Genomic DNA, 15,878 nt, shown 5'->3' with positions numbered 1-15,878 from the left:
CCCATTGTTGCTTTAATGCTTTGTTGCTGTCCATTCACTTCACACTAGTAGCAGCTGCAGCTTTCACCCCTACAGTATATTCTCAAAAACATCAGGAAAAATGTGCTGCTTGAATGGTCTTTTTTATGAGTAATTATTAAAAGAAAAATAGGAAAGTAGTCTTTAAGGTGCAAGTGTTTTTTTTTTTTTTTTTTAATAATTTTTTCCATTTGAAATTCCATTTCAATACATACTAAAAAGGAATACTGGAATCCTGGAAACATTATACCAGGCAGGTTTAACAAACAAGTTACATGGATAGTAAAACCCTCAAACACAGGGGTCTTCTATGTTTTCCAGACCAAGGACCCCCAAACTGATGGCGAGATGGAGCGGGGACCCCCTATTTATATATATTGTATGAAATTGTGTCCTATAGTCACTTTATTACAGATGGAGTAATGTAAAGAAATTAATTTCTCCCTGGGATTATTAAAGTTTTTCTGATTCTGATTCCTGGTTGTTGTGAAGGAAACGGTGCCCAGCTTGAAAGAGCTCCTGTGTGTCGCTGAATGTGAGCATTGATGACTGAAAGACATCTTCTGCCTCCATTTATCTGTTTACTACAGTGTGTTGATTTCATGTTAATGAGTATTTAAAGACATTTCAATTAGTGGGGGGAAAAAATGCAGGGGGGGAATATAAAAATATCAACTAACCATGCAGACCCTCATGCAGTACCTCCGTAGACCCCCTAGGGGTCGCGGATCCCCTGTTGAAGACCTCCGCTCAAGAAGATTGTACTAACACAAGCTGAGGGACCAGGCTGAGGTAGGAATTTAAGGTTACTGAAGGCGGATTTTTTTACTGAAAGCCGGCGGGCAAACTTGTTGCCATCATCCTCACCGACCACCTGGTCATAAACCTGTTTTAAGTCGCCTCCATGCTGCTGTGGCTTCCACGCTGCATTTTGTTTTGATGACGCACGCGGCTGTAGGCTACGACGCTGGTAGCTGGTGTTGCCAGATTGGGTGTTTTTCCCGCTACATATTAAGGCTTGTTTACGGTGTGATTTAGCCGGGGTTTCGCCTGGAGGGCTTTATAGAAATCTGGCAACCTATTGAACGGAGCTGAACTGAGAGAGCGTGCCGTTCACAGACACCAGAATGAACGAGTTCACAATGACGTTCATCAGGCAATAATGCAGTACGTTCAGTTCACGTTCGCCCAAAGTATGAACGAGTTCATGAACTTTCGTTCAATGAACGCGTTCAGGCACAACACTGGGAAAAACGTTGCCTGGTCTGATGAGTCTCGATTTCTGCTGCGACATTCGGATGGTAGGGTCAGAATTTGGCGTCTACAACATGAAAGCATGGATCCATCCTGCCTTGTATCAACGGTTCAGGCTGGTGGTGGTGGTGGCATGGTGTGGGGAATATTTTCTTGGCACTCTTTGGGCCCCTTGGTACCAATTGAGCATCGTTGCAACGCCACAGCCTACCTGAGTATTGTTGCTGACCATGTCCATCCCTTTATGACCACAATGTACCCAACTTCTGATGGCTACTTTCAGCAGGATAATGCGCCATGTCATAAAGCTGGAATCATCTCAGACTGGTTTCTTGAACATGACAATGAGTTCACTGTACTCAAATGGCCTCCACAGTCACCAGATCTCAATCCAATAGAACATCTTTTGGATGTGGTGGAACGGGAGATTTGCATCATGGATGTGCAGCCGACAAATCTGCGGCAACTGTGTGATGCCATCATGTCAATATGGACCAAACTCCCTGAGGAATGCTTCCAGCACCTTGTTGAATCTATGCCACGAAGAACTGAGGCAGTTCTGAAGGCAAAAGGGGGTCCAACCCGTTACTAGCATGGGGTACCTAATAAAGTGGCCGGTGAGTGTATATCAACTTTCAATAAACTTTTTAATGTTTTGTTTGTATGGCTAAATTTCTGTCTGGTTCTCAGAGGTCACAGCAAAACTGCTTGCAAGACATTAATAAAATTAATTTATTTACAAAACTGTAGGATATATTATTGAATTTCTAAGCCATGTTATTAATCTGCTCCTAGTACAGAGCCGACAGTATTCTTAATATTCAGATAACACTGAGTAGAAGCAGTAACAACCAGTCAATTGATCAATCTCAGAGGGCATAATTTGAAAGTCTCTGGTGTAAGAGGTCAAGAGTGTCAAATATTTTCAAGTCAATGGTTAAGTACAGTGGTTTTAAGCATGCAAGCCCATTATAAGTTTTTTAAAACCTTGGAGGAGGTAGTCACAGTGCTATGCCAATAAATGAGGAACGGCTTTCTCAGTTATGAGACTGTATGCTGCCAATGTTTAAAATTACCAGGATAAATCAAACTGAATCTGTGTGAGGCAGTAAAGTCAATGTTTAAACCCTTGCCTGTGGGATCAACTCCTTCAATTAAGATAAAACTTTTGACTGAGCCACCCTGCACCCTGCATGAGCAGTAATTTCAATAGATGAAAATTCTCTATGAAGACACTTTGTTTCTTGGAACAAGGGCTGAGAGGATTAGCTTTGTGGTTCTATTCCATTTGACATTAATCCTGCAGAACGTGGCAAGTATTCACAAGCCCCAAGTCAAGCTGATACACTAATCATCACTGTTAGACTCAGATGAAGCGGTTCTGTGTCATTTATATCACTTCTGTTTATCACAATTTGCTACAGATGCAAAAAAAGCCACACAAAGTCTCAGACTGGGAAAAAGAAAATCATCTGTCGCTCGCTTTTCCCAACACACTCACACACACAGTCTAAACATGTGGTTCAAACTGGGTCAGCTCTAGCAGAAAGTACCGATCTGGGTTAAGTCATCCAACACCCCTCACAAAGAAGAATGCCGAGTGGATCATGAGAGGATATGGAAGTGGAACACTTAACGGTAAAGGCAGTATGATTTTTAGCCTATTTTCCCTTCCAACAGGTTTCCATATCACTCAGTCAGATATATACATGCAGAATCATCACACATCTCTACTGTGTGGCTGAACTTATTTTTAGGAATTTAAGAATTTAAATGAGAACTCTGTTTCAACTTTGTTTCGTATATTTCTTTTGATCAGAGATTTTGTTCTGGTTTTGGAGGTAATATAATCCCAGAGAGGCTGTCTGTTTGGTTAGGCCAAGACTAATTAATTCACAAATGAATTAATTATGCAATAACATAAATATCAGATTGTTTTTCATATATTTCAGTATGGTCTGGGATTTAAAAAAACAAATAGCCCATGCGGTTATAATTTAAACATCTCATTGATGATCTCATGAATCATACTGTAATTACTTCCTGCTTTACTTGTTTACTGCAGAGAAGTTTCCCCACAAAATATCAACTCCTAAAGAAATAATAAATGTTGTTGCCATGCTATACAATCTCTATGTAAAAATAATCATCCATTAAATTTACGCAAACTTTTCACCCAATGAACCAAAATATGAATGTACCGGTAGTTTTTTTGGAATTCTATTTTTTTATTCAGCCACATACAGTAGAGTAGTGCATAATTGATAGGAAATGAATAAAGTAAAACTACTGTCACATAAATTGTGTAGTGTGGCTGAATAAGCTAATCAGAAAGCCTAACTCTGCCCTATCAACCCAGTCAAGGTAGTGGGAAGCAGAACTGGCAAAAATCAGTCTTTGACAACATCTACCCCATGCAACAAGATGCTTGTTGAGTCAAACCGCCTACATGCATGCAGATATCCTATTTAATTTTATATTTGGATTAATCTGGTTGAGGGATTGATAATTAAATTGCATACATAATGTATAAAATACATCACAACATCTGGATTTCTACCCAGCGCTGTGATCAGTTTATGCATTTTACATTTTCTTTTGCTGCTTAACATATGCTCTTGTCCAAGGAGAAAGAAACTGTTCACATGATGCTACAGTAAATAAGGAGCAGCTTAATTTACAGTTGTTTTAAATGATTAAAAACACACAATTCTCTTTCTGTTATTTCTGAGTGATGTGGAGAAAGTCTCCTTTTAAAGAGGGGAGTTTTTTACTTTTGGGAAGAATCTTTAAAAGAAGAAAAGGTCCGTTTGGTGGTAGCTTTATGATGTGATGGCAAGGAAAGCAACAAGGAAAACATTGATTGTTTGCTATGATCCGACACTTCAGAACATTTCAGAGTGAAGGGGTGAAAGTGTGCATAACAGATACAGGATTCATAACATCTCAGGCACACAGATAACTACAGTATTCTAAATAACTGCTTGGCAAAAAGCAAGAGCTTGGCTGCATCTCTTTGCCTTTAGGATGTAGGAAGCTTTACAAAATGTTCAAAGTTATCTAGCCATGTTTAAATAGGACATGAAGGTTGTGGATAGTATGGCACAGGATTAATGCAGTCTTACACAATCTTACGTATATTGTCTAGATCAGGCATTCCCAAAGTAGGGGTTGGGACCTACTGAGGGGACACAAGAATAACTGGAGGGTTATAAGATGGTTTTCATAATCATTGTGATGTGATTCCTGAGGTATATGAAAGGCTGCATAGAGGAAATCCATATATATAACATTTATTTATTAATGTATTTATGTAATACATGAATCAAATATTAAATATACCATTAGTTACACAAATGTGCAATTAAATGTTTAATTATATGATTACAAGATACTTAAAATTGATAAAATTTCATTTAGAAAAAGATAAAAATAATTACTTCACTTTACATGTATGTAAAAATATGGAGTAATTGTATTGCATTAATTTTCAGGGGGTCACCAGTCTGTCGGATTTTTATTTGGGGTCACCTGAAATGTTTGGGACCCCTGGTATATATAAATGAGACAAAACTGTGTGAATTTGGAAAGATTTAACTTAAAGGTGTAGTGTGTACAATGTTTTATTTATGTAGCATTTCAGCATTTCACGGAAAGATGAGTTGTAAAAACATATTTTACAGGCATCTGCTGGCTTTTTGAAATAGATCTCAACACCCCTGGCACAATAATAAAAGAGATAAATGTAAAAAAAGTGAGACAACCTGTCAAGTCATAAACCAAAGCATACTAATTTTATTTTCAAGTTGTAAAATCTACCTGGGGTTTGAGTTTGCTGACTGGTTTCCATTCTTTTCCAACCAGCTGAAGAGGCACTGTTGTCTCGTAATGTTTTGACCTTGCTGTTTGTCCTTGTTTAACAGCTACATCCGGACTTCCTGTAAAAAAAAAAAAAACAGACAGAGAAGAAAAGTATTCAGAGAAAAATGTTTGTTAGTTTTAAAATTTCACAACATTTGTGAACCAATCAGCAGTTTGTGGACCTAATCAAGTCAAGCAGCACATTTTCCCCGGCAATGTCGTTGTGCTATTTATCCATACGCTTGTATTAACAAACAACATCAGGCCTAAGGCTGACAGTAAAGCCGCTGTGTCTTTTCACCTGAATCATGACCTTTTGTGAGTCACAGCTTTTGTTTCACTGCCCACAAAAAGCCTTTTTTAATGTATGTGCTTGCCAATGCAACAGTTATCTGAACTGACATGTTTGGCACATGTCCACCTCCTTTTTAGAGGCTATCAGTATGATTGTTCCTCTCTTCTCTGTCATGCAGATTATACCAATATCCCAATTAATAGCAACCTGCCACATAGGATAATGACGGCTTGTGGCTGTCCTGTTGGTTTGTAGTTTTTTTGACCCACATGCAGAATTTACAAAAGCAACAAGAATCTGGAAGTGCAGAAGTGCAGGAAGTCAGCTTAACTTTCTGGTTGGTATGGGGGAGAAACCAGACTGATCAGAAAGGAGTTAGTTGATGACTACTGATGGATTTCCGTACTTAAGAAATAAAGGGGAGGTCGAATGGATCTGTAGGGGTTTTATTCAGCTGCCCCCCTAGACAAGACAGCCATGATCAAAGAGACGTGAAAAACAGGATGAATATTTAAAATTATCCGGCAGGATGCCATCATCTACCTCCTCAATTGGGTCTATGCCGACCTGGACAAGCCAGCGGGCACTATGAGAGTTATGTCCTTTGACTTTCCTGTGCATTCAAGGCCATCAGGCTAGCTCTACTGGGTCCTCATTGTGTCCTGGATTGTGGATTTTAGTATGTGCTCCTGCAACATTGGAAGTCATAAAAAGGGCATCGGCAGCACCGGGGCCCCGCAGGGGACTGTCCTCTCTCCCCTCTTCTTCACCCTGTACACCAGAGACTTCAGCTACTGCACAGACACCTGCCACCTTCAGAAGCTTTCTGATGACTCTGCCGTAGCTGGATGTATCAACAATGGTAAGCAGGAGGAGTACAGGGATGTGTTGGACAACTTTGTCATCTGGTCTCGAGTAGAACCATTTGCAGCTCAGCGTGGCAAAGACCAAGGAATTGGTGAATGATCTGAGAAGAATCTAAGGCCCCAGTGACTTCTTTTTCTACCTGTAGGGTCAACGTGGGCACTGTGGAGGATAATAAATACTTAAGGGTGCACTTGGACAATACATTGGACTGGACTAAAAACACAAATGCCAGAACCATCTCTATTTTCTAAGGCAGCTGAGGTCGTTCAACATGTGCCCGACAATGCTGCGGATGTTTTATGAGTCTGTGGTGGCCAATGCCATCCTTTATGCTGTTGCATGCTACAGTTAAACTCATCAGCACAGCCAGACACGCTATTGGAGAGGAGCTGGACTCTCTGACAGCAATGTCAGAGTTTAGAATGTTGGCCAGGATAAAATCCCTGCTGGACAATCCTGCATTGTCTTCATGATGTGCTGGTCAGCCACAGAAGCACCTTCAGTCAGAGACTCATTTCATCACACTGCACCACAGAGCACCACACAGTCATGTGCAATAATAATAATTTAGGTACTGACCAGCACTGTAAATTGTAAATACTGTTTTATGGATATACAGTGATCCTTATCTTATTTTATTCCTATATCTTATTTTGCACTGTTAATATAAGAAGGGTGTAATTTTACAGTGTGGAATGTAAATCTACATATTTTACTTATTTTATTCTGTCCTATCATATTATACTTTATGGTGCTCTATTATACTTCTGTTGCACTGCAAGTACAGATTTCCCCTCAACAGATTAATATAGTAATTCTGATTCTGATTCATGTCTGATAGCAAACTGCCAAAAGGAAAGTTTATGTCCATTTCAACATTTTTGAAATGGACATAATGCACCATTAAGGAATGGTTAGTAGAGTCCACAATAAAAAGTTGCCCTTCCAACATCTTTGAAAACCTGAGTTATGGCTCTCAGCAGCTCCTCCAAAGTTATAATTCTATGAAAATATAAAATGTTCACCTTGCCCAGTCTTTCAGTTTAAACTAAAAAAAAAACATGTCTCTCTCTCTCTATCAAACTATGCAATAGTCTTTTCATCTTGGAATAATGACATCTCCTTTACCTTGGGTCTTCCCGATGTTGTTTATCCACTAATTTTCTCTAATAAAAACCTCTTCTTAGAAGAGGGGAATTTATACTGGAATTAATTTAAACATAGATGGGCTGTGCTCACAAAGGAAGTGACGTCTCAAGGCAGTTGAGGCAGAATAAAGCTAAAATATGCTATATTTTGTGTTGGTTCATTACATAAATATAGATAAAATACATTTTATCGGTGGATAGTGAGGGAGCAAGGTTAGTGACTGTAGTGTGAAGAAATTTGGTAACATTTAAGGGGGTTGAAATTATTTTAGAAAAGTGCAAATGGGGTATTTTTTTGTCCAACATTCATGACTCTCCTCTCTCTTACTATTCTAAAAACATTAGAATGAGAATTTTGATGTCTTTAATACTTGGAGCTCTGCTGTTTCACCATTTATAGGTATGTTCCCCTCTTCATCCTGTGCTGACAACCTGACATCAAGCCAACTACGAGATAAATCTATATGTGTCCTCTGGAAGGGGCAAAGTTTTACCTAGGGAAGAAGCTGCAATTTTTTTTAAATTGTAGAAATTATGAGCACACAGAGTATCAGAACTGGAGGGAGGACGCTGAAGGCAGGGTTCCTGGAGTAATCAGCTTCCTGCAGCGGGAAGTTATTTTGTTCCAAGGGTGTCTCAATAAAACAGCAGGGGTTGTTAGCAGAATTTGTTTCACTGCAAACATCCTAAACCAAATGTTTGCTTCTTTTTATTCTTTCTTGGGGGGCTGTTCCATCAAGCGTTGCCAAGAAGCATAGAAACAGATTTAGATTGAGGAAAAAGCCAAAAGTTTGACTCTAGGTATAAATCATGTCATGTTTTCAACTTGAAACTTTCCACCATCCTAATTTCAAATCAATCAATCTAAACATAGGATTCAGTCAAGGGAATAGATCTCATCACAGATTATTATTGCCAGCAGATTCAGACACCCTTGAGGTTCACGTTGCTTGAGTCTTCTACACATGATTTATATGACTAAATTGCTTAGTCTGCTTATAATTCAGCATTATTAACTAAAGTCAGGCATAAGGCTCCCCAGCTGAGCTATGGTCTGCTCTTCCTCAAGAGGAAACAACCACTCTGGAGTTCATCATGGAGCTATCCGGCTGATAGCGGGGAGCAAGGGGTGACTTGCTCAGCAGTCCTCACCCAGCTTTAGCCTGATGATGAGAAGCAGACTACAGTGAGAACATTGACGGCATCACACACACACACAACAACCAGAGATGCATACCAGGCTCATTAGGCCCTGAAAAACGCAAACCATGTGAGAGTGGCGTCCACGCTGAGTAAGACAATGTGCAGCGAGCTATGAGAAAAATACGAATGGATAAACAAATGAGAGGAGAAAAAACACGGATAGTTTTGACAGAGGAAGTTCAGGTCTACGCTGTGGCTGAGCTGAGGGAAGATGATTGTAGCATCAACTATCACCTAGTTTAAAGCACCAAATTTAGTTATTCTTCCCTCTTTAGAAGAACTCACCATGGGAGACCCAACAAAGAACTGAATCCCCAGACAAAACAGCCCTGAGGACTATGGGGGGTTTAAATCATCTGCCATGTTAAAGTTGTGGTTCTGTGGAGGTGGTCTACACTCAACCTTGGTTATGGGATGAGGAGCTCGATACAGTACAAAGGAAGCATTATTGTTGTGGGATCTGACCAGGATGGGCATTTCTCACTAGAGTTCAACCCAAGAGCAGACCTAGACTTGCTAAAGGGATTATATTTGTTTTTTGGCCTTGAAACACCTTGGGAACCCCAGGACTGAACTAGACAACTTTGCAGTTTTTTTTCCCCTCCTTTTGCAACCTGCCTGATCAGATCTTGAATGAATAAAAAACAATTGGGAAGACAATATTGCATTAGAGGCAGATAGTCTATTGCATAGGATAACATACTGTTTTTAATCTTCAATTTGAAGTCTGCAGTGAATATAAATTTTGTTATTGTAGTGCTAAGTTAAGTTTAATTTCTTCTCTTATTTGTGTAGAATTGGTCTTGAAATTGATTTCTTTTCCACTTTCTGGTGGAGACAAAATGTAGTGGCAGTATTTAACTGGGCTTTCTTAGCATGACTGTTATAAGAGCAAGCATGGGTGCTTGGGGAGTGGTAAATGTGGCACAAGGACCCCTAGCTTTATTTATATGTTCAATAAAGAAGAGTATAAACAGAGGTCTTAATAAAGCAAGTTTATGGTATAATCACCCCCCTTTATGTTCCAATGTACAAGGAGGGCTTGTGTTCTTTATATTGCTTTAATGAAGCTATGTTAGGTATAATGACTGCACATCTGTATGTGAGACCGAATGTTAGTATTTTCTTTCAAAGAGGAGAAATGTGATACAGCTTTGACTATAATGAAATATATGGGGTTTTAATGAGGGCTGAAAAAAACATGCCTCTTTTCCTGTATGTTTTTGAAAAATATGAATGCACGTTCAAGGAATAGATGAGCAGATTTTAGGTTTAAATAAGGGTTTTACGTATTTTTGTGAATATTATATAGAATATCAATAACAGAGTTATTAAAAATTTGCTCTTGTTTGAGCCTTACTTTGGTATGAAATGCATACAGGGGCAACAGGTGAGCTGACCGGCAACGTTTGATTTAAGAAAACATTAAAGCAACGTAAAGACTTTTTCAGTAAAGATACACCCAACTTCAAAAGTGATGGCTATGTTAATAAATTGTGCATTGCATTATATTTTTAGACAGTAATTATATAGTTCAGGTCATTTTTGCTCCATTTGCAGCTGGTCCCCTTAAAACAGTTTTCGTTTGGCTACCAAGAACTGAAGTTTGCAAGAACCTCCTTCAGTTTAATGGTGTAATCCCACAAAATGCAAAAGTGATTCTTGTTACGTAGAGGTGCATTTAAGAACGAAGAAATGTATGAACACATCTTCTAGTGATGCAACAGCACAATAAAATTGAGTAAAGAATTTCACCAGAGTTCCGAAATCTGAACTTATTTTTTTTTTTCTTGTACCGTGGAGGAGTGTAATTGACAAAGATTTTTTAAATCAAAATTGATAGAAAAAAAAAAGTTACCATTAAGTTTGTGGGTGGTCTTTAGAAATGCTGTTTTATTCACATGTTAGGACTGTCCAGAGTTGGTCCTGGCTCAAAGTCACCTATGTCCTACTCTGACGCTCTTTATGCCAGGGCTATTGCTCTAATCCCCCGCTGCTCCTGTCTGAGCTCAATGGCACCTCCTCACCTTACCTCTGCTGTGTGTGTGTGGTATTAATGCCATGTTTCATGTGTGAAAGTGAAAGTATACTGTATTCTATTCTTTGCCATTTGATTTTCTTTACCTTCAAACAAAACAGTATTATTTTAATGTGCATAATCTTTTCTGACCTGATCATAATAAAAATAATAGAGTACAGTAAAGAAAAAAAGACAGTATAATTAGGATTGCACGCTAGATTAAAAGTGCATGGAAATGCTATCTGGGCTTTGAAGAGCCCCAGGCTTCTCTTCCAAGCCCAAGGCCTTGAAGGACAGTGGAAAATGGGCTTATATAGGTATTTCTGCCCCCCCCCCCCCCCCCCCCCCCCCCCCCCCCCCAATCAGTCTATGTAAATACTTAACACAACTAGCTCCAGCAGAAACCTAGAAATTTGCTGCCACTTGGGTAGATGATGTAACAAATTAAACGCCTTCGGTTTTTTTTGTGGCACTACTGATTATGCTGAGTAACTCTCTGGCAGCGTCCACTGAGTCTTGTCAGCTGATTGGCTGGAATCATCCTTCTTCTCTGGGTACGGACTGAACTGTCAAACCAGGTTAGTGACTCACGCGTTCATAATCATCCTCCATCAGATTATGGTGGTCACTAACCTGTGTTTCTCTATTAGACTTTCCTGTTATAGCCACAGAAACCGTGCATCCACAGCCCGTTTGTTAAATAAATGTTTAAATTATTCCACTGTCTGTCTTGCCTGAATTCTGGGTCCTCTGTTCTGAAACCTTATATGAACCTTCTGTCTGATATACAGCTGTATGAGAAGTGTCCAGCAATAGTCTTCTGGTAATTTTTTGTTGCTCACAAATGAAGAAATAAAAAATATTTGTATCTTTGAAGCACGCAGTTGTTTCCACTTTGTCATAATATATTTGAGTTGTTTGTTATGTGTAGAAATAACGATGGTTTATACATGAATTTGGGGGGTTTTGATCACCTGAAATATTTAGAGATTAGATTGAAATGCCTTACCATGCATGGAAACATTCCTGTAAAAAAAATCAAAAGAAAAAGAGAGAAAAAGAAGTCAAAACCTCTTTAAAATTTGAGGAACAAGTGACATCTAAGAAGGAGTACATAAAGAAATTACCATTGGCTGTTGTGTGTTATCTTTTTATCAAAATCTTAAAATGAGTGCTTCTAAAGAACCAATGAGTTGTTAGTGTTATACACTGCCAAATGTCCTCCCTAATTTCTTTAGAAATCGCTTGACATCCTGGGTTACAACCCTTCTACAAATTCACCTCTTCACTTTATTACTCAGCCTCATCTACCAAAACAAATCAACGGCTGCCCAGCATTATTGAACCCCAGAGGCATCTTCCTTGCAGCAAACCAGGACTCTCTTCTAGACAGGCAACCAAGTAATGTATTCATAGAAATCTTTTCTTTTGCAACACAAATGACCTGCTGTTCTTCTCATCTCAGAACTTGATGAGGCCTTGCCCCCCACTGACATGCAGCACCTCACTGAGATGGATGTGCACATCAATAAGGAGCACCCAAAACAATATTTACTCTTGGCCTGATGACTGCCACAGTGTAAGCACACAAGGATATTCTGACAGAAACTCAATACTAGGTTTAAAATGAGAATTTATACCTTTTTCAAGCTGAGGGAAACAATTTGACAAGAAAAATCACCTTGAAGGCAGAAAACAAAATGAAAACACTGTCAGTACTCCTCTGTTACTAATAAACTTATGATACCACAGTGCTTCCGCAAAGTTTGCTGGTATTCTTGTAAGATATTTTGTCTCGGATTTATACTTCTCAGTATACTGCTTTTATGCATTTGATACTTTAGCTTAGCTTTACAGTTTAACTGTCAGCTAAGAAAGGTTGCCTTAGATATTTTTTTAAATATAACATTTTCCAACATGGATGGTACAACTCTTGACACCATTTGCTGCCCACACGCTTTGTGGACTTATTTGATTATACTTTGGCCTAACCTCATGTTACACTATGCAGACACTCAGTCTGCACTGGTAAAAACTTCAATCATCTTGAGGCTAATATTTAGGGCCGAAAAGTGACCTATATTTGGATATTTCATCTAATAACAATGTGAATACTTTGGGACACTATGTCCCTATACGGACTGGAGGTAAATGAACCAGTTGAGTGAACAGGATGAAGGAAAACCAGGCAGGGGTTTTTACTTTTTGGACTTGGATTATCAAAGTCTGACAATAATATAGTATTTGCCATTTAATTTCTATTGATTTCCAAAATAACTTCTCAATATTAATGTATAAGAGAAGAATAAATAAAAACATTTAAATCTTGTTAAAATAATGATCAAGTTGGTTGGCAGCAAGTATAATTGAAAAAAAAAAAGTCTAATCCTTACAGTGATGTCGTTGATGCTTTCCCAGCTCAAACTCCCCGTTTCTCAGCAACAACCCAGATTAAGATTCTCTATTGGGTTGAGGTCCAGAGACTGGATGGAGCACGCCAGAACCAAACTCTTGCAATACATGGCCCCAGTCATTCTCTCCTTAATACAGTGCAGTCGCCCTGTCCTATGGTCAGAAAAACATCCCCAAAGCATGATGCTACCCCCCCTATACTTCACAGTAGGGATGAGGTTCTTAGAGTGCTACTTATTATTCTTCTTTCTCAAACACGGTTAGTGGAATTATGACCAAAAAGTTCTATTTCGGTCTAATCTGACCGCATGACTTTCTCCCATGACTCCCCTGGATCATCCAAATGGTCATTGGCAAACTTAAGAGAGGCTTTGACATGTGCTGGTTTAGGCAGGGTAACCACCCATATCATGCATAATTTCAAACCATGACGTCTTGGTGTATTACCAACAATAACCTTGGAAACGTAGGCCCCAAGCTCTTTTCAGGTCATTGACCAGCTCCTCCCATGTACTTCTGGGCTGATCTCTCACATTTCTTAGGATCATTTCGACCCCACAAGGTTAGATCTTGCATGGAGCCCCAGTTCCGAGGGAGATTGACAGTCATGTTTAGATTCTTCCATTTTCTAATGATTGCTCCAACAGTGGACCTTTTTTCATCCAGCTGCTTGGCGATATACCTGTAGCCCTTTCCAGCCTTGTGGAGGTGTACAATTTTGTCTCTACTGTCTTTGAACAGCTCTTTGGTCTTGGCCATGTTAATAGTTGGATTCTTACTGACTGTATTGGGTAGACAGGTGTCTTTATGCAGCTAACGACCTCAAACAGGTGCATCTTATTTAGGATAATAAATGGAGAGGAGGTGGACATTTGAGTGAGAGAACTTGCAAAATAGCAGGGTGTCCAAATACTTATTTTACTCACTGTACAATGACAAAAAGTTAGGCTTGAATAGAAAATATGTAATGGAGCAAAGATTGCATCATACAGTACAACTTGGAGCAACTATAGAAGTAACATGGATACAGACATACATGTGGAATAAATCAGGGACAACAGGCAAATTGGCTTTGGCCAGATGTAATATAAAGTATAACAAAGTATGTCAAAAAGCATATGAATAAGTCTACTTGGTTCCATATGGAAAATGTTCTTCATAGAGCAGATCTGATAAAATGATCACATTTTCTGCATCAAAAGAATGTGTTTGCAGTCTTTAATCAGAGTGTTGACCGGTTTTGGGATGGGATCCAACAAAGCTTCTACACAGAGATTTGCTTCTTACATCAACCCATGAGGGGAATACTCAGCCAATGTTTATAACTATTGTTCATATCAATATCACATATTCAATTTATTTCTATTCAGAGCAGGCGACTGATGATAATTCAAACAGAAATGTGGTTGGAAGCGGAACGATTAATTAAGCCACGAGAAAGAAATATAAAGTAGACACAATCTTAGGGGAAAAAAGACAAAAGACTCTACTAAATATTTATATTTCTTTTCTAATTCCCTAGTGACCTGTAAACTATTTAATCAAAGTCAATGTTGAATTCTTTGATTACTCATTTAATTTTAAGTTAATACAAATGCAAATAAAGAATAAAAACTTCAAGAGAACACAGAAAACATTTAATAATTACCTAAAGGTCAAATTTAATCACATATTGAAAATCTTAATGACTTATGGTGGAGTAAGGGTGAAAATTTACCGGTTAGTCTCGTTTAACCAAACAAAAAACAACCTACTTTAGTATCCCTTTGCAAACTTCCCAAGAGTTACATTACAAAGCACAAAAACGTAGTGGTGACATCATGGTGTAAGAAATCCATTCATGCCGTGACTATGTGATTATTAAGTTAAATCTAATAGGGAGCTGCATGCCCAGAGTAATAAGAGATGTTAATAGAAGTATTTATCGGAGGGCAATATTTGAGGAGCGTTTTTAGGCGTACAATTAAACCATTTAACTCTGCGCTCCCTCTGCTTAGAAATATCTTTTTTCTGTAACTAAAGAGCACATTAATTATTCTATAGGAAAGTTCCCCTTGGCTCAACAGTAGATTAACGCCGTCTGACAAACTGGTACCATTATGCTCCCAGCTGACATCATTACGACATCCGGCCCCTTACGGCTGCTGCTTACTGCCTGCCATGAACCCTTTTGTTCCTTACTGTACTGAGGAAGGTCAGAGTCAGAATGTGAAGCTTATTATATGGTTCCCCGATGAATTTCCTCTACGGCTCCCTTAAACTCTGACATGGCACGCATACAACTTCTGCTAATTCAGTATGAAATCTTACAACTGCGCATATATATATATATATATATATATATATATATATATATATATATATATATATATATATCACTATTGGTCATTTAAATTCTACATATAGATGTAGAGATGTGAAACCTTGAAAATCAAAGTCCTGCGATTTGCTCTTTGCAATATGGTTTTCCTCTACCTTGTCTTGCAAATCATTTTAACCAAGACAAAAAGCATTATTTTATTAATTCATTATTCTATTGATTGCTGTCATGATAAAAAAAAAAAAAAAAGTCACATTCTGCAGTTTGTTCTCTTATTGCTTAAACTTCTTTTATGAATAATCGGAATACATACATCTTTTTATTTTTCTGGTAAAAGTGATTTAAAAACCATATGTACCTAGTTTGCTTGGTCTATCACATTAATAACATTGAATTTATTGGTAATAAATTAACAAAATATATAAAAAATAAAAGAAATAATTAAAAAAAGCAGTTTGAATACAGCATTATATATAAAAC

The 15,878-nt window shown here is 38.4% G+C and overlaps 1 protein-coding gene across 1 annotated transcript in view; it reads right to left on the bottom strand.

Annotated features, from left to right (window-relative positions):
* LOC119781928 (disintegrin and metalloproteinase domain-containing protein 12) overlaps window positions 1-15,878 on the bottom strand; it is a 127,106-nt gene that overhangs the window by 102,211 nt on the left and 9,017 nt on the right. The window contains exon 2 of the mRNA XM_038282572.1: window positions 5,092-5,210. Coding sequence (XP_038138500.1) covers window positions 5,092-5,210 — 119 coding nt within the window. The remainder of the gene's footprint in view (window positions 1-5,091; window positions 5,211-15,878) is intronic.

The sequence above is a fragment of the Cyprinodon tularosa genome, unplaced genomic scaffold (genome assembly GCF_016077235.1).
Source record: "Cyprinodon tularosa strain WSP-4 unplaced genomic scaffold, ASM1607723v1 ctg185, whole genome shotgun sequence".
Taxonomy (NCBI): Eukaryota; Metazoa; Chordata; class Actinopteri; order Cyprinodontiformes; family Cyprinodontidae; genus Cyprinodon; species Cyprinodon tularosa.
Note: the sequence above shows the minus strand (reverse complement) of the source record. Positions and strands in the feature narration are given on the sequence as shown.